The following is a 17,036-nucleotide window of genomic DNA, read 5'->3' as shown; positions in this document are numbered from 1 at the left end:
CTGACCCTGCTGCCAGCCCACCGGCGGACAGCCGTCCCCGTGGAAGCTGGGGCTGTGGCATGGCAGCGATCCGCCACTCAGAAGGATGGAAGCATGTGCTGTGCTCTTCCCCAGAAGCTTTCATGCCTTTACACAACTCTTCAAATTACAGAGGGAGCACCAGGGGTGGCTGGGGACAGCCCGGCCCCTGGTGACCCCTTTGCCCATGAGTGGGGACGGCTGCAGCCCTGCCCGGCCAGCAGGGTCTGAGCACCGGCCAAACCACCGAGCTGCAAAACTATCCTGCAGCCCCAGAAAAGGAGGCAGAGGTGCTCCACGCCAGCCCATCCCATCCACGGTCCCTCGCTCGGAGCCGTCCCATGGAGAAACCTCACCTGGGCTCCATCTCCGGGAGGAGAAGGGCTGTAGTTTTGACTCACAAGCCACATGCCAAATAGCAACCCAAGCTGGCTTTTCTGAACCTACCCTTTAAGAGCTGCTCTTTATTTCTAACAAAGAAAAAAGAATTCATTTAAAAACATCTAATTAAACAGTAAGTCATGACAAGGTACATGAAACTTGGAGATAACACATGCCTGGGAGGCAGTGGGGAGGTTGAGACAAAGCCCAGCGCCTTCACCGGTACCCGCGTGTGTTATCTCACACAAACACACACCTGGTTTTATCCCGGTGCAATTATAGGGCATTAAAAATATAATTTTAATGGAGGAATGGTGATCTGGATGCAGTTCAGAGTAAAAACTTTCTTTTAAGTTGCTCTGTTTGATTAGTAGGTGTTCCTGCCCCACACGCCTGTGTGCGCGAGGGAGAAGTGCCCGGATCGGGCGGTGTGACTGTTCTGATGAACGCTGTATCTCGCGGTGTGTGCGAGGGCTTGTCTGAACTTTGAAGCCTTTGTGAGCAGCGCTAAGACAGCAAAGCCTCCAGTCAAGACCCAGCTTGTCCCAGGTGAGCCCCTTTTCCCACTCAGGCACACTACCGCCACAGATAAAGCTGCAGAGAGCCGGGAGGGCTCTGCCGGCCGAGCTCAGCACCACCTGACTGGAGTCCAAGCACCTCCGCCCACGTCCGTGGACAGTCTTATAAAAGATGTGTCTTCACAGCCCCAGGTGTTTTACGGGATGACCTCATTTATTACCTTTGCTCGTCACAGGAAATGATGTTTATCTAATCTACTATTCTTTCAGGATGACTTTTTTTTTTTTTCCCCTGCCACATCTGGCTTCACGCGGCATTTCTTACAGCTCAATTCCTCGCTGCACCGAAACAAAGGAGAAATGGCACCGCTGCGGCCACGCCGGCACCCCAGTCCCACCGGCAGCCCCACACACGAAGCCCACGGGGAGTTTTTGCTTCCAAACCTGGAGCTCGCGTGCGGTGGCAAGTGGATCTGAGGCTCTCCTTCTTAATCTCCCTCCTCTGCTGCATTCTTTAGTAGTGACAGCTACTTCTTGCAATATTTCTAAATGTGGGCTCGGAGCACTCTGAGGCACAGCTTTCCATCCATCTGTCCAGCATCCAGCCAAACAGGTCCGCATTCCTCAGCAGAAACGCTAGCCCTGCCACTCCGGAGCAGCTGAAAAGCTTCGGATGGAAATTCAAACAAGTCACAAACACGAGGGAGAGCGCAGCGGCCAAATCCTGCTGCCTCAACGTGAAGCCAGGGGAGCTCGATCCCCACTCTCCATGCAGCGCCCGTGTGCCGTGCATGCCTGAGTGCCGGCGTGAACCCACGCGGGCTACACCCTGCTCTGTCTCTACTCCAGGTTGTAAAATGCCACAGCCAAAATTCTTGCCCGTGAGCAGGGTGCGCAGGCCCCTGCGGCTCTCCCCGCTCCTGCTGCTTACAGGGCCCCATCTCTCGGGACCCCAGGCTGCTCCTGCGCCCAGCGTGCCCCCGGGTGCTGGGGAAGGAGATGTGTATTTTTCTTTGTAATAAAAAGGCTCTAGCAGCAGCTTTCCGCTGATCCTGAAAGGATGTCAAAGCAATAAAACCCCTCCTTATTTTATGACCAAGCTGCAGGATTTTTTTTGCTACTGAGCACAGTGGCAAAAACACTGGAGTTCATCGACAGAAAATCCCCCTCTCCTCACCACACCGAGGGAAGGAGCAGGACCAGCTTGGGGCTCGCTGGGAGTCTCCAGGCATTTCTCTGGTGGGATTCATGTCCAGCCATGAGTAGCTGTCCCAGGAATCCAAACACCAGGGCAGCAGGTGAACAGAGCAGAAAATGCCTGTAGCTGCTGTAGCCTAAAGCAGCCAGAGACCCCGACTAAACTTTTTCAGGGTTCATTTTACCGTTTTCAAGTCAAATATATTCCTGGTCTTATATAAGTGCTTGGGAGAAAAAAGGAGGGAAAAAAAAAAAAAAAAGGAAAAACCCAACAAGACCGAAACAAATAAAATTAAATAAAAAGATACAGAAACCCATTTCTAAAATACTTGTGAAAAACAGGGAGAACGACCGCACGCACATACAAAGGCTATTCACAGAAGCTCTGCTGTCCTGTCCAAGATTTTATCCATTTAATTCCTAAACTAAATATATCCCCCCTTTGTCACGCCAGTACGGGGGGAAGCTCGTCTTCCCTTTCCCAGCGCTGCCTCCCCCCCCAGCACCCCAGCCCCACCACCACCACCACCTCAGGGCTGGTCACGGGAACAATGACCCGGGGCCAGTCGCGAAAGCACCGGTGGGCACCGAGTCGGGAGCACATCGTTTCAGCCCGGACACCCCTCGCCACGGCGGGACCCCCGGGCCGCCCCCTTCTTCCTCCTCCACTTGCTACATGCGAAGCTACCTGCAGCAAAAGGGGTGTGTGGGGGAGAGAGCTGCTGGCGCGGGACACCCCACCACCCACCCCGTATCAGCCCTCAGATCTCCCCCTAAAATCCCCTGTCGCGATATTAACTGCGGAGAGCCTTGAAGTTTATTGAAGAAGGAAACGGGGAAAAGAGCAACCAGGCGGCTGGGGGCATCGGGAGTCCCCTCCATCTCCTCGCTCCTGGCCCCCCCCCCCCCATCTCCTGAACATCCCCCCGGCCCCGGAGCCCCTCCCCGGGGGCTGCTGGCCGCCCGTTTGCTGCTGCTTTGGACGGGGGGGTCCCCGCGCTCGGCTGGAATGAAAAGCGCCTCCGAGCACCGGAGCTAAAAGGTGGCTTCAGGGATTTGGGGCAGGTGATTAATATTTTGTTGAACCAGGACAACAGTATCTCGGTAACTAATTAAGGAGAGATTTATCTGTTTTCACATGCACAGATTTATATCAGGTTTCTGTCCGACGGCCATCCCGTCAGGAATTCCGGGATTAATCCTCCCCGGTGCAGTATTTGAGAATCTCGGCGCGATTTATGATAAAACTGCGCTTTTTCCCGTTGACCCTTCCTCCCCACGGGGAGAATCCCCTGCCGTCCACCTGCACACCTCCTGCCTGCAAACCGTTTATTTTATTATTATTATTATTATTTTATTCGAGTGTAATTCATTCCGGCCTCGGGGTCCGAGGCTTCGCCCTGAGCTTACCGTCGCCCCCGTTGTGGCAGGGAAGTAAGAACGACCCTGTATTATATATTAAAAATATATATATGTGAAAAATTTAAATAAAGCAGACTGCAAAGTAATTCATTCGAGCGGAGGGCAGCGGCGCTTGCCGCTCCAACACACCGCCCGGTAGGTCGGGACCCGCACGGCACCGAGCACCGCTCCCCGCGGCGACCGGCCCGGCCGGGGGCTGCTCGGGGGGGCCGCCCGTATCCCCCCTGCCCCCGACAGATGCTTTGAGTTTGTCCATTTCTCAGCTGCTGCGGTAAATGGGGGGGGTTGGGGTGCCGAGCAGAGATGGGGGCACCCTGGCAAGCGCATCGCTCTCGAAGCCCGAGCGCTCTCCCAAAGGTAGTTTGCATCTTTATGCCGAACACAGCAGGGAGGGTGGAAAAAAAAACCCCCACCAACAAAACAAAACCAACACCAAAATTAAATAATAATAATAATTTAAAAAAACCCAAACAAACAAAAAACAAGAGAACCGGAGCGGGAAGAGCAGAGGGGCTGCAGACGACTGCAGCCACAAGCCCAACTTTTAGCTGGGTTTTTTTCCTTCTTTTTTTTTTTTAAATAAATAAAAGAGACTAGAGGATCTCCGGCACTAAACAACAACAAATCCTCCCGATGGGAGACGAAAATTTCGAAGGAATGGCGCGTTTTGCAAAAAAGGAAAGGGGGGAAATCAAACCAAAATCAAACCAAAATCAAACCAAAATCCGAACCCACGGCAACTCCAACCCAACTTCCAGACAAATACTGGCATTTCGGCACCCACGGCCGGCGCGCACACACCCCGCAGCTTGTGGCAACCATTTCTCAGGCAAGGATATTTAATGGAACGCCTCTCATGTGTTCTAATTAAAGCTAAAATAATTACGGTCATTAATGCTTCACTGAAAGGCCGCGTGTAATGAAGCTGCGCTCTTGGAATAACAATTTCCACGGAAAGGGGGTCGGAACGCACCGCGGGCGCGGCTCCCTCCTGCGAGTAACGATCGCGATAGGCGATGTCGGCGGGGGAAGAGCGGCACGATCGGGATATTTGTCCCGGGTTGCCGGGGCTGGGCAGCTCCCGGGGCTGCGGCCAGGCAGTGGGAAGCGGCCCCCGGCCGGGAGCGGGGCCGAACCTCGCTGCGAGCTCCGGGTGCAGCCGGCGACCTAAAATCTCCCGGTTTCGGCGGCGTTTCGCCGGAGCCAGCCCCCCCTCGGCCCCCGGGGCGCTCGGCCTTTCACCCAGCGACCCCGCACCCCGCTGGGCTGGGGGCACCGGGCCTGCCCCCGTTACCCCCTCCCGTTACCCCCCCCCCCCCCGTCCAGCCCGCACGGGCCGCCGCCGTTTCGTTTGCCGGAGTCCGCACCGGGGAGCTGCGGTTCCACACGCCTTTTCCAGCCACGTATTTTTTCTTTTGTAAAAACTGGCGGGGAGAAGCCAAGAGCAGCGCTTGAATAGTTCATACGAGTTATGGCCCCGAGCAGCCGCATAAATCGCTCACGTCCCCTCTGCTCCCAGCGATGCCCGGTGAAGTTTTTATTAGAAAAATATTTTACGGAGTTGAGCTGGTTTAAGCACGGGGCTTTGTCTGGAAGCAGAGGGGCAGTTCAGCAGGTGGAGGAGAATCGGCAGTAAATTAGGAGAGGCGATGGGGGGCACCGGGCGGGGGGCACCGGCCGCCGGGCACCGGCCACCGGCCACCGCGCGGGACTCCTGCCCGCAGCCCCTCTTCCCCGCGGCGGCCCCCGGAGGGAGCGCCGGGCCTCCCCGCCCGTCCCCGGGGCAAAGCCCCGGTTCTGGAGCCGCAGACGGGGTGTCCCCGCCGGCCCGGGTTGGTGCCGAGGCGGGGGGCGCGTAGGGGATGCTACCCGGCCGCAGGGACGGGAAGCGCCGCTTCCCACAGCCGCGCCACCGCCTCGCCCCCGTTAACCGCCCCCTTCCCCCCGGTACGAGCCCCGCCGAACGGGCCCGCGTCGCCGTGGCCCAGCGCTTTCCCCGCCCGGGGCGGTGCGGAGCAGAGCGCGGCCCCGGCTGCCTCCCCTGCCGTCGGGCGCAGGGCTCCGGCCCGGGGCGGCGGGACCGGGGAGCACCGGGAACTGCCGCCGGGCCCCGCCGGGCATCCCCGGAGACTTCCGACGCGAACTGTCCGCGGCCGCCGGCGGGGCGGGTTCCCGGGGCTCCCCGATTGCCGGGGCCGCCCGCCCGGGCCCCTCGGTGACCGGTCCCGGGAAGGAGCGGCGGGCCGGGGGCGGGAGGACGCGCTGGCCCGCCGGGACCCGCCGCTTTCGTTTCAGTCCGGCCGGGGACAGCGGCGAGCCCTTCCCGACGGGAGGGGAGCGACCCCGCGGGACGGCTGGCGCGGGGGGAACCCGACGCGGGGGAGCCCCGAGGGCAGAAGAGGGGCGAGGAGCCGGCCCGGTGCCGCGTCCCGCGGTGCCGCCGCGCTCTTACCTTTCTTGATCACGGACTGATCGAGCAGGTTCATTCCGCCGTCGTCCACGGCCTGAAAGCACCGAAGCAAGAGCCGTCAGCCGGCGGTTCCCGGTGCGGACGGGCACCGGCCGCTCAGGGCGTGGGGACAGCGCGGTCGGGACCCAGTCCACCCGCTGCACCAGGTCACGAGGAATCGTTAGGGCACGGATAAGTCCCGGTAACGGGGCTCCCGGCCCGGCGGCCCTCCTTGCCCGGGGGTACGGACACCGCAGGGCCCGTCCCATCGCACCCGCAGGGACCCCCTCACTCCCGCCCCGGGGCGCACAGGCGGCGGTAGGATCGGTCCCCGGGTGCCGCTCCCGTCTCCCCCGGACACCCTCCCCAGCCTCCCTCTGTCCCCCGGTACCTGGATGTCCTCGATGCCGTGGTGGCCGAGGCCGTGGAGGCCCAGCGGGCCGTCGGCGAGGCCGTGCCCGCCGTCGGGCAGGCCGTGCAGCAGGCGGGGCACGGCGGGGTACTCGCGGCGGGGGTCGAGCCCCAAGGCGCGGTGGGTGGGCGAGAGCAGCCCCGCGTCGTCCTGCCGGCCGCGCTGCGGGGGCCAGGCGGGCTGCTGGTGCTGGTGCAGGGGGCTGAGCGCCGCGTAGGGGTCCGCCAGGTGCGGGTAGCCGGGCTCCTGGCCCTGCGGGTAGGGCAGCGGCGGCTGCGGGTAGGGCGGAGGGAAGTAGGGCGGCTGGAAGTCGGCGGCGGGCGTGTGGCAGAGCGGCGGCGCCGAGCCGTAGGGCGCCTGGTTGAGCGCGGGCAGCTGCGGCAGGCGGGCCCCGGCCGGTGCCCCGGGCAGCCCCTCGGCGCGGTCCTGCGGCGGCGGAGACAGCGGCGGTGAGGCGGGCGCGGACCCCCGGCCCCGACCCCCCGGCCCCGGCCCGGCCCGGCCCGCCCGCCCGCCCCCGGCCCGCACTCACCATGCCCGGGTAGCTGTGCACTAGCATCTGTGCGGGCCCGCGGCGAGCCCCGGGCGGGCCGGGCCCCGGGGGTGCCCCCGTCTCCGCCCCTCTATCCCGCCGGAGCGGCGTCTCCCATCGCCCGCCCGCTCCTCTGCGCCGGCCCTGACTCCATGCACGCCAGTTATAGCGGCGGGGGCGCGCCCGCCGCGCCGGGAGCGCGCGTCAGAGCGCGGGGCCGGGGACGCGCCGCCCGCTCCCGCGGGGCCCCGACGGCTCCCGACGGCTCCCGACAGCGGCCGGCGGGCGCAGCAGGACGGCGGCGGGAGGCGGCTGGGGCGGGGGGCGAGGGGAGCCCGCCGCCTCCGGGAGCGCGGCCGGTGCCGCTCCCCGCGCCGTCGGGCGGCCCCCCTCCTGTGTCGTGAGGTGTCGCTACCCCTCCCCCCGCCGGTGCCACCCGCGGGTCCCCCCACCCCGGGCCGCGCCGCCTGAGAGCCCTGTCGAGGGGCGCCCCGGGCCGTGCCGGGGACCGAGCCCCGAGGGCCGGGAGGGCCCGTGTGTGCGGGCGGGCTGCGGGACCGCGGCGATGCTCTACGGTTTGACTTTATTAGCCGGAGTGGGCAGCGGGGGCCCCGGCGGCAGCTGCAACCTCCGCCCGACGGCGGCCGGAGCGGGGCCCGGGGCCGGTCCTGCCGGGAGAGCCCGGGGGTCCCCCCGTGGCACTTCCCCCTCCTCCCCGAGGGGGAGCAGGGAGCCCCAGCCCGGGCCTGGGGGAGAGGGAGAAGTGTCTGGGGGTGCTCCGGGCCTGGCTCCCCCCGCGAGGGGACGGGCGGGAGGGCGGGCGCCGGGCGAGACAGAACCAGGGGAAACCGAGGAGCAATGACAGGCAGCGTGCCTGCCTCCCCGCCCTCCATCCCTCCCTCCTCCATCCCTCCCGCCTCCTCTCCATCCCTCCCTCGCCCTCTGCTTGGGCCCTCCCTCCGGGGCAGGGCGAGGCGGGCCCGCAGCACCGGGCACCGCGCGGGGCGAGGCGGACGGACGGGGCGACCCTGCCAGCGGCACGGAGGGCTCCTCAGCGACACCACCAGCCCCCCCCCCCGGGGCTGCACACCCGCACGGGCACCCGCACGCTCGCACACCCCACACACGCACCCCTGGACACCCGTGGACGCACTGGGGGTGGCCGTGGCCCCGCGGTCTCACCGTGCCACCCGCGGGGAGCGGGCTGCCCGCTGCTGCGCAGGAGTTTCCATTGGTGTCAGCGCGGAATTTGTGTGCGAGCGGAGAACAACCCCGTCACCCCCGACTGTAACGCACCGCAATGTGTGATCGACATTAACAAACACAATCCCACATTGCATTTAATTTAATTCCACTCTTCCTGCCCCGAGCTACAGCTCCCTTCATTTTCATTTTTCCTCTGAATTCCCACAACTCAGACCTCTTTGATTTCCAGGTTTAATTAACAATGCTCATTAAATGAATTTTTATTCATTTCTTTTAATATTACCCTGCCACCTGTCTTTAGGAGGCAAGGGCTGATCATTTATTCTAATTTATTTCTATTAAAGATGGCATTTAAGGGAGGGAGGAGGGATGTGCAGAGGTGTAAAGGGCTGATCTATTCAAATCTCTTCATCCCCCTCACATGCTGTTCAAGGACGCTGCTCCTGAAAGTTCTGTATTTATTTTCCACCAGATCCATTTCATTTGCTAGGAAAAATTGGATTGGACATGCTGTATTTTGCAGTTATGTTCCAGTTCATTCTTAACATCCCTTGCTCGTCTAGTCCGTATAATGTCAAGTCTTTATTCATCTGAAAGAGGTGAAACTGTGCAAAATCCAGGCGGGAAGGGCCAGGAGCGGGCCTGGGACTGTGGGGCGAGTGGGATGATGCTCCCTGGAGGCAGCTCAGAGGGAAGCTGTTTTTTCCACCCAAAAATGAGAGAGCTGAGGAAACCTGCAACGCTAACAGACAAAGGGAAGGAAAAACAAAAGGCAAAGCTGCCCCACTGCTACCGAACAGGCCGGGCAAGCTGGGCTGGTGGCAATGTGGTGGGCTGGGGCAGGGGGCCGAGGCAGCCCGAGTCTGGGCTCACCCCCCCCAGCCCAGCCGGTGCCCAGGAAGGGGCCGAGGGACCTCGCAGCAGACAAGAGCGAGCGGCTGTGGCTGGTGCTGGGGGCTGTGCGTGTCCCTGCCAAAGGTGAGCTCTGGCCGCTTCTCTCCTCCGGGCTCGGGGCAGCTCCCCGCAGCTTCTCCACCCTGGCACCCTCCGCTGGGAGCACAGGCAGCACCTTCCAGCCCTGGGGTCCTGGCCAGCAGCACGCTCAGAGCCCTGCAAGCACCTGAACGGTCCTTGCAAGATGCTTGAGACCTGCCTGGATCCCCCCTGCCCTGTTCCCTCTGTCCAGCTTTGCTAAGAGTGTTCTCACCTGCCCGGTGAGAGCAAAGCAAACCCATGAGTGTCTCAGGGGCAGGAGGTGGCCACTAAGCACCAGTGGTGATAATGAGCAATTACTCGCTTTAGCTTGCTGTCCCCTGAGGTCCCAGGTAGTGCCAAGGCCTGTCACACTGGGCACTGCACACACACTGTCCCAGCAGCTGCCTGGTTCTGTTACTGGGTCAGCACGGCCAGAGCATTTGCTGGGGGTCACACGGATGCGGGGTGCTCAGAGGCAGCTTTCTGCTACTCTTCAGCCTCCCAGTTTAAGGACCACGTGCACATCCAGCTGTGCTGGTGTTTTGCTCTGCCAAACATGTTTTTGCTCTGCCAAACATGCCAAACATGAAGGATGTCTCCCTTCATGTTTGCTACCATGACATGCCAAGGTCCCCAACACGAGATCTGCCCCCTCACTCCCAGCTACAGGGGGGCGTTCGCTGTTGGTCTGGGACAGGTCTCCACCCCAGGGACCACTTGTGTTTTCACCCAAGCCAGAAATCTCTGACAAACTGGTTTTGTAACAAAGGTCCCAGTGCTCCTTCCCAGGGAGATCAATGTGTGTGCCGCCTCTTCCAGGAGCGTGTGAGGGGCTTGAGGCAGCAACCTTTGCTTTTGGGGGTCAGCAGCAAAAATACCTGCTGAGCAGGGCAGTACGGGCATGGAAATGAAAGTATGTGAGCGCAGGTCTCTGCGCCAGCCAAAGATGAACCGGTTCTTCTCCAGAAGCCCAGCTCCCACCAACAAACACCTCAGAGAAACATGGGCTGCTCCTATCGTTTCCCACATCCCCTTCCCAGGAAGCCAGGTGGGGAAGGAAGCTCCTTGCTGTGGGGCTGGAGAGCCAGGCAGGGCTTTGGGGAGGACGTGGACCCCATCGAGGGGTGTGCAGGGAACAGGGCAGCCCCCCCCTTGGTGCTCAGGCCTCCCACCCTCACCACCCCTGCTACATCTTGCGGCAAGAGGTTTGTGGGAGGGGGCTGCGCTTGGTTCCTGCAGCGCAGCAGCCAAATAACATCTTATGAAATATTTAATTTTATTGCCAGTGCTTTTGGGGTGGTCTGAATAAACACTGTAAGATAATGTATGCCATGGTCAGGTTTGCAATGGCATTATGGCATTTAAGCTGTCAAAGCAAAACAGAATGTGCATCTGCTCCTCTGGGGCCTTATTCATCTTGTCCAAGCCACGGTGAATGATCATGTTGTTCCTGGAGCACAGTTTGCTCTGGGTGTTGCTGGCTGCAGTCCCACTCTGTGCTGGGATCTCAAAGCGCTGTGGCAGACAGGGGATGCTACGTGATGCCATCATCCACCTTCCTGGCACTAGAGGATCGATGCCTGCAGATGCTGAGTGCCAGCAGCAGAGCATGTGGCTGGGCTTGCAAAGCTTGGGAAGGCTGGGGACTTTGAAGCCTTAGCCAGGCTGCTGGGGCACCATCTCTCCTGCGCTGGGCTGAGCTGCCCCGGGGCGTGCCGGGGCCTGCAGACTGGCACAAGCAGAGCCAACGGAGATGTCCACATAGCAGGAGGCCTCCACCAGCCCTGGTGCTATCCCCTCCTGAGCATGTTGTGCTCCCTGTTGTCAGAGCCCTGTGTCTCAGGGAGGGAAACCAGCCTTTTAGGGGTGCTCTGTCTGAGAATGTGTTTGGAAAGTGGTGTCCTGGGACAAGAGAGCAGTGATTTTGCTCAAGGAGCCCCAGCATTTGCACAATGCATCTCCCCTGGTACCCAGCCTGGTAACATTCCAGAGCAAGGCTAGTGTCTTACCCTGTCCTCTGTCAGCTCAGGAGCAGCCAAGAGGAGTGTGTTTGGTGTTATGCAAAGAAACAAGCATATGATGAGCCATCAGGGTCTCTGGGAGGCTCCAGCTCTGGCAAAGCATGGAGGGTCCTTACTACACCTTTGGTAATGTGACTTTCCATTGAAGAGCGTGAGAATGAGGGACAGGTGCTCCTCTGCAAGCACCTGTTGGTGGCCAAACCCCACTGCCCCAGGATGTGGTGAAGGAAAAACTGGAGGACTTCCCTGGGCTCTTGGTTTGCTCGCAGGTAGCCTGCCTGGGAATTAAAGACCAGCAGCCAAAGGCCTCCGGGTCTAGGGCTGCTCTGGTCTTGGACGGGGTCCTGCAGGCCCATGCTGAATCTCCGGTCGGGTGCTGGGGGAGCTCCTACCGCTGCCTGCGGGGCTGAGCAACGGCCAAACCAGCATGGCTAACCGCAGCGAGCCCAGTGCACTGCTGGGGGAGAGAGGAGCTGATACAGGCGCCTATCTCTCATTAGCGCTAATGATAACCTTTCATTAATGGGAAGCCCACACCCTTTGACCAGAGGCAGAAGAGCATACAGGACCAGGGATAGTTGAAGGTAAAGCATCTGAGGGCTTGAGTGGTTTTTTTTCTGACACCCTGAAATGTGTTTCTGACTCTTCCAAGGCATTGATGTTTCCCCGCGGTGTAGGGATGAGGTGTTCTTGGCAGGATGGGGAGACTCTCCCAGCCCACGCTCCAGCAGAGCTGTGCTCTTTTCCAAGGCCAGGAGGCTCATTTGCATGTTTGGCTCACACGGCTTTCTTCTGGTAGCACCTGCCTTTGCCCCAACTTGCATTAACTTTTCAGGGCTGAGCTGGAAAGATCAGAAAGATACTTTTCCTGAGCAACAGCAGACGCCTCCTCTCCAGTTGTGTAAGGCGTTTGCTTTCATAAAGCAGCAAGATAAAACTGTGGTGTAAAGCAGGAATACACCCCGACTCAGCCCTCCTGCTGGTACAGCTCCTCACTCGGTTTTTCTTTCAATCGGACGATTCCACAGCTCCTCCAGCAAGGGTTCTGAGGGCAGCCAGGATGAGTGCCTCGGCCTGGCAGCAGAGGCAGTCCCCGGGGAGGCGGCTGCTGTTCCCACAGAGCTCCACGACTGACACCTGGTGGAAAATCCTTCCCGGACCCGCGGCTGCCAGGCGGGAGCTGGGCTCCAGCCGCAGTCATCCTCCCTCAGCCTGGCTCCGCACCACCACCCCGTCCCAGCTGCTCTTTTGGGGAGGTTTCACACTCAGGCTCACAGGGTACCTGAGTGGCGGCGGCCCAGGCTGCAAGCGGAACAAGTGATTTACTCGCATTGTACATGTGGCCTTTCTCTTACATAAAGCAAACTACTCGTCCGTGCAGGGGGGCAGCGAGGTGCAATTCATTCATTTCTGCTTTCACAGTCCACCCCCGAAGGCTCCAGGGAGCTTCAAGGCCTTTGCAGGTTGAACCCCTCGCCCTGCAACTGGAAAAGTCCCGCTGTACATCTCATCTCTGCAGCGAGAGGGAGCTGAGCCAACACAAACCGCCATGGCCGTGCCTTGGGCAGGTGCTTTACAACACAGGCAACAGCAGACCGTGCTGCGAAGGATTTCTAGGCGTGAATTTGGGACGATGGTACCAGGCGTGGGTGTGAGCCTGGTGGGTGCATCCCACAGCACGGCAAAAGAGCCTCTGTATGTCTTCACATCTCATCTGTGCCACGGTACGGAGAGTTACTCTCACTGCTATCAGTAAATAGTAAAGTTCTTCCTGTTCCTGCCCTTTATAGGCTTCTACATGTAGTAATGGGTTACTTCACTAACACGTGCAGGCCTCTGACAAAATAAGGTGACATCCTGAAGGGCTTACTGTGATGAAATTGAGAAAGCACGTTAACAGGAGAGGCAGGCAACCTCTCAGGGCCCTGGCAGAAATAAATCCCAACACTGCAGGAATTTAAAAAACAACGCAACAGAAAACGTCTTTAATAAGAAAACAGGCTGGTTTTAAATATTGACAGAGCTCAAGCAGGTGCATGTTGAAATGTTCCAAGGCAGCAACAGCTCTGCACATCAGGTTGTGCACAGTGCAAGTACTGCTGAACTCTGCCTCATGTTATAAAGTTTGGTCATTTAAATGTTTTTTAATGGCACCAAAAGGTGCATGAGAAACACCGAACAGTTCTTGTACAGGTGCTTGGCTTCATTTCCCACACCAGGGTGGCTCTGGCTGTTCACTCCTCAGACAGACACTGTTCCAAAGCTGCCATACCGTAAAGGTTGGCCCACTCTCTGCCGTGGTGTGACAGGATGACATCCCTGCACGGCTTGCTGGCTCTGGCCAGCTCTACCAACACGCCCTGGAAAGCGGTGATGAGTTCAAAATCCACCGAGGCTGGAGCAACACGGGTCAGTAACTCAGAGAGGCCTTCCAGCCACCGCGCCTGGAGGATGGCTTGTGGCAGCCAGGGGAAGAGTGGCACGCAGCCAGCCAAGGCCTGCATCCCCAGGAACCAGAGCTCACGGATGTCAGCCCAGGCGCCTGTGTAGGCAGGTGACACGGCTGCGGCCAAGCCGTCGCTACCAGGGTCTGCTTGGGTGGTATGGGCCTGTGATAGGAAGCGAATGGCAGCTCCGAAAAACTCCTTGGCAGACTGCGTCCCCTGAAGAACTGGAAGAAAAAGGAAATTAATGACTTGATACAGAGCTTACTCGGCCAAAGGAGGGATCCTTTGGTGGGTCCGTCTGCAGCAGGGCTTTCGAGGAGATCAGAGTAACATCCTCCTGCCCTAAAAATCTCTTAATTGCAGTGCACCTGCCTGCTGAATTTTTGGCATATTCCTTGCCCCTCCAGGTTTTTGATTTCAGCACTTTTTCAATGACAGAAACTGGACCTGTTTCCCTCGTGGTAGCTTTCTCCATCCCAACCACCCAGACCCTGGTCTCTGCTCACACAGAGCAATGTGCATCTTTGCCAATGGGAACTCTTCTTACCTGCTGAATTTGAAATGATTCTGGCCATCATCAGGCCCAGAGTGGCAATATTCGCTGCTAGAACCAGTTGATCTTTCTGGGGCAGCAGAAGTGGAAGGGACTTTAGCAATGTGTCCATCAAGGAGGCAAAGGTTTTGTCTCGCCTAGAGAGAAAGCAAACCCTGAGACATATTCCCTGAGCAGAGTCAGGAGCACCTGAAAATGTTAAGGTTAAAAGCAGCACCCAAAAAAGTAATGTAATTGATGTTGAAAAAGGGATAACCCTTTTTCAGCACAGTGTTTTAAAAGATACTGCAAGCTCATTTCACAACGCACCCTCTTTCCTCCCACCGACAATCTCAAAGCAAGCCCCTGCAGCTCGATTACCTGATGAGGTCTGGTGCAGTCACAACCAAGTTAAGGAAAATCCCACATGCAGTCTGCAGACTCATTTCAGTGCTTGTCAGTGGAGTCAGGGACCCAGACTCAGAGGTCAGCATTGCCCACTGATGGAGGAAGTACTCACACAGCAGTGCTGGCACCCCTTCCGAGATGAGGATGTCCCGGGGCCTGTCTTCTGCTGTTAAATGGCAAAAGCCAGGCAGCAGAAACCTGGAAAGGGAAGGAAATGGGGAACATGAGGTAGAATGGGGCTAAGCCCTGCATTTACATCCAACAGGAGGCAAAAAGTGCGCCACAGAACTCGCACTTCAAGGAGAATGGAAAACAGAAAAAGATTTGAGCAGGTTTGTGCTAAAATGCATCAACTCTACACTTAAAATACACACCTCAGAGCATCCTGGGGTAAGCCAGAGCCCTTGGTGCTGACCAGCTCTGGCTGGGGGAGACTCGCAGCTGGGCTGCCCTCTTTGAAAAGCTTCTTGGCATAATGAACAAGGAAAGGCAAGAGCTCACAGATTTCCTGCTTGAGGGATGATGTCTCTTCTGCCATCCACGCTCCAAGGATTCGAACAGAAGCAAATATGAAAGGATCTTGTAGCTTCTCCTGTTTAACCTGCATGAAGAAGGAAGCAGACAGAAAATGACACATTAGGGCTGTTTTCCTATCAAGCTACCGCAGGTACAAAAACCACAGTGGTCAAAGATGCACATTTTGCTCTACACAGCTACAGCCATAAGCTGCTGAGTCCCCATTAAGCGTCCTGGTGAAGAGCTATCAAAGCCCCCCAGAGAAACCCATGAAAACATGCTCTTCACTTGAAAGCCCTGCATTACCTGTCTCAAATAGAATATTACAGCTCCAAATGCCTCCTCCATGATCCTCATGAGTTGCATTTTCTGCACCTCTTCTAGCAGCGGTTTCTCTTCTCTCAAGCACTCCTGGATCCCCATCTCAATAAGGACATAGCAGGCTGTTACCACTTCTTTCTTACCCTCCACCTCCAAGGGCTCTGGCTCCTCTAGGGTCAGGCGAACCTCCACACAAGCCAAGTTCACCAGCAAGGCCAGGAACTTGCTTCCAGCACTCCCTTCTGGGATCCACTCTGACCCACAGGCCTGCACAAGGCAGGCAGCAAGCTTCAGAGCAGGGTCCCGCTGTGACTGGCTGAGTTTACTGCCCAAGATGTTAGCCAACCCTTTGTAAAGTCTATGGAGGCACTCAGAGCCCTGCGAGTCCTGTGTGAGCGGTGGCGACAGGGGGATGAAGTGAGGCAGAACCTCACACAACTCAAATTTGGTCAAGTCTTCAGCCTTGAGAAAATCATCAGACAGCTTGCTCAGCACGGTCAGGAGGTGTGGAGCGTCTCTCTGCCAGCACTTTGCCTCTGCTACGGCCAACAGCCCCAAGAGCAGTGCCAAAGCACGGTCAGAGCCATAACTGCAATTCATGTAGGCCTGGCACAGGACAGGCACTGTCCCTTTGCTCACCAGCTCCCTGGGGCCCCTGGTAGTGGCCATGACAGCACTCAGGCACTGGTATACATCATCGATCATGGATGTGCTGTCCGGATTGCAGGGGGACACCAGGATGTCATTGAAGGTTGGGATTTTGTTCAGGATCTGGGAGTGACCAGCTAACTCTGGATCAGTGCAGAAACATGCCAAGAGAGTGAGGCCCAGTGCTCGGAAGGTGTGCTCAGGGCAGCCTGCCGGGGGGTGCCCCGAGATGAGCAGCCGATTTGGAAACGTGAATCCAATTGCATCAAAGATCTGGCGACGGGTCTTAGCATCTACTTCTCCGGCTCTGACCGCTTTGGTCACCTGAAAGGCAAACAAGGGGTGAGCGCACAGCAAGAGGCTTTGCTAAGTTGAACAGGACTGAACAGGTAAATAGGAAGCCGAAACAAGATTAGTACAGAGGCGTACAAACTGAGCTGGGCATTTGGCCTGAGTGCTAATCCAGAGGTTTACCTGAGTGTTTCGAGTGTGGTGATGCTGCCTAACCCTCTGCACACCCACACCAAGGCCAGGCACACTCCATTTTGCTGATGGGCACCCCAAGGCACTGAAGCCCCCGAGGCCCAAAGCCCCCTGTCTCGAGGCCTCCAAGGCCCTGAAGCCCCCAAGGCCCCCGAGGCCCACCAGCACAGCGGCAAGCACCGCTCGGGCACCCGCGTTGCCAGCGGCGGGGTTCGCCCTCCCGGCCCGTTCCTGAGGCGACGGCGGCCACGGCGTGGCCCGGCGGTGGTTCCCTACCAGCAGCAGGGCTGCGAACTGCTCGCTGTCGTTCCTCGCGTCTCTGAGCACACCGAGGCACCTCTTCAGCGTCGCACTTCTGTCTCCGCAGTCCGAGGCCATGACCAGCCAGGGGAACTGAGGAGCAGACAGCAAACCCACCACCAGCCGCAGTCTCCCGTCCCTTTTACCTCATCAAGGTACCGCTCGTGCAGCCTCGCAGCCAATCCAGGCACCGCTGCCACGCCGCCGACCAATCGCCTGCCGCCTTGTTGGGCAGCCCCCGAAGCCCCGC

The 17,036-nt window shown here is 58.8% G+C and overlaps 2 protein-coding genes across 2 annotated transcripts in view; both read right to left on the bottom strand.

The window, feature by feature from the left end:
* The window catches only part of TFAP2E (transcription factor AP-2 epsilon), a 41,725-nt gene extending 28,738 nt beyond the window's left edge, over positions 1-12,987 (bottom strand). Inside the window, exons 1-4 of the mRNA XM_080379815.1 lie at positions 9,749-12,987; positions 6,930-9,710; positions 6,377-6,823; positions 5,989-6,040 (exon numbers count right to left, since the gene is read on the bottom strand). Coding sequence (XP_080235941.1) covers positions 5,989-6,040; positions 6,377-6,823; positions 6,930-6,956 — 526 coding nt within the window. The 5' untranslated portion in view covers positions 6,957-9,710; positions 9,749-12,987. The remainder of the gene's footprint in view (positions 1-5,988; positions 6,041-6,376; positions 6,824-6,929; positions 9,711-9,748) is intronic.
* A 100-nt stretch (positions 12,988-13,087) lies between these two features.
* On the bottom strand, positions 13,088-16,968 carry NCDN (neurochondrin). The gene is made up of 6 exons (XM_080379813.1): positions 16,763-16,968; positions 15,341-16,327; positions 14,893-15,119; positions 14,492-14,716; positions 14,126-14,268; positions 13,088-13,802 (listed from the first exon to the last, which is right to left on the bottom strand). Exons 1-6 carry the CDS (start codon positions 16,862-16,864, stop codon positions 13,366-13,368), a joined length of 2,121 nt encoding a protein of 706 aa, XP_080235939.1. The 5' UTR covers positions 16,865-16,968; the 3' UTR covers positions 13,088-13,365.
* Positions 16,969-17,036: the final 68 nt, after the last annotated feature.

This window comes from Falco punctatus (genome assembly GCF_963210335.1).
Source record: "Falco punctatus genome assembly, chromosome: 3".
In the NCBI taxonomy this organism is placed as follows: Eukaryota; Metazoa; Chordata; class Aves; order Falconiformes; family Falconidae; genus Falco; species Falco punctatus.
The sequence above is the reverse complement of the archived record's forward strand: the minus strand, read 5'-3'. Positions and strand labels throughout refer to the sequence as shown.

Bases quoted from the DNA above. Each gene is read 5' to 3' on its own strand.
- NCDN (XM_080379813.1), bottom strand. From the start codon at position 16,864: ATGGCCTCGGACTGCGGAGACAGAAGTGCGACGCTGAAGAGGTGCCTC. The intron at 16,328-16,762 runs GTAGGGAACCAC...TTTGCCTTTCAG, and splicing joins AGTTCGCAGCCCTGCTGCTG to GTGACCAAAGCGGTCAGAGC. The intron at 15,120-15,340 runs GTAATGCAGGGC...TTCTTCATGCAG, and splicing joins TAATATTCTATTTGAGACAG to GTTAAACAGGAGAAGCTACA.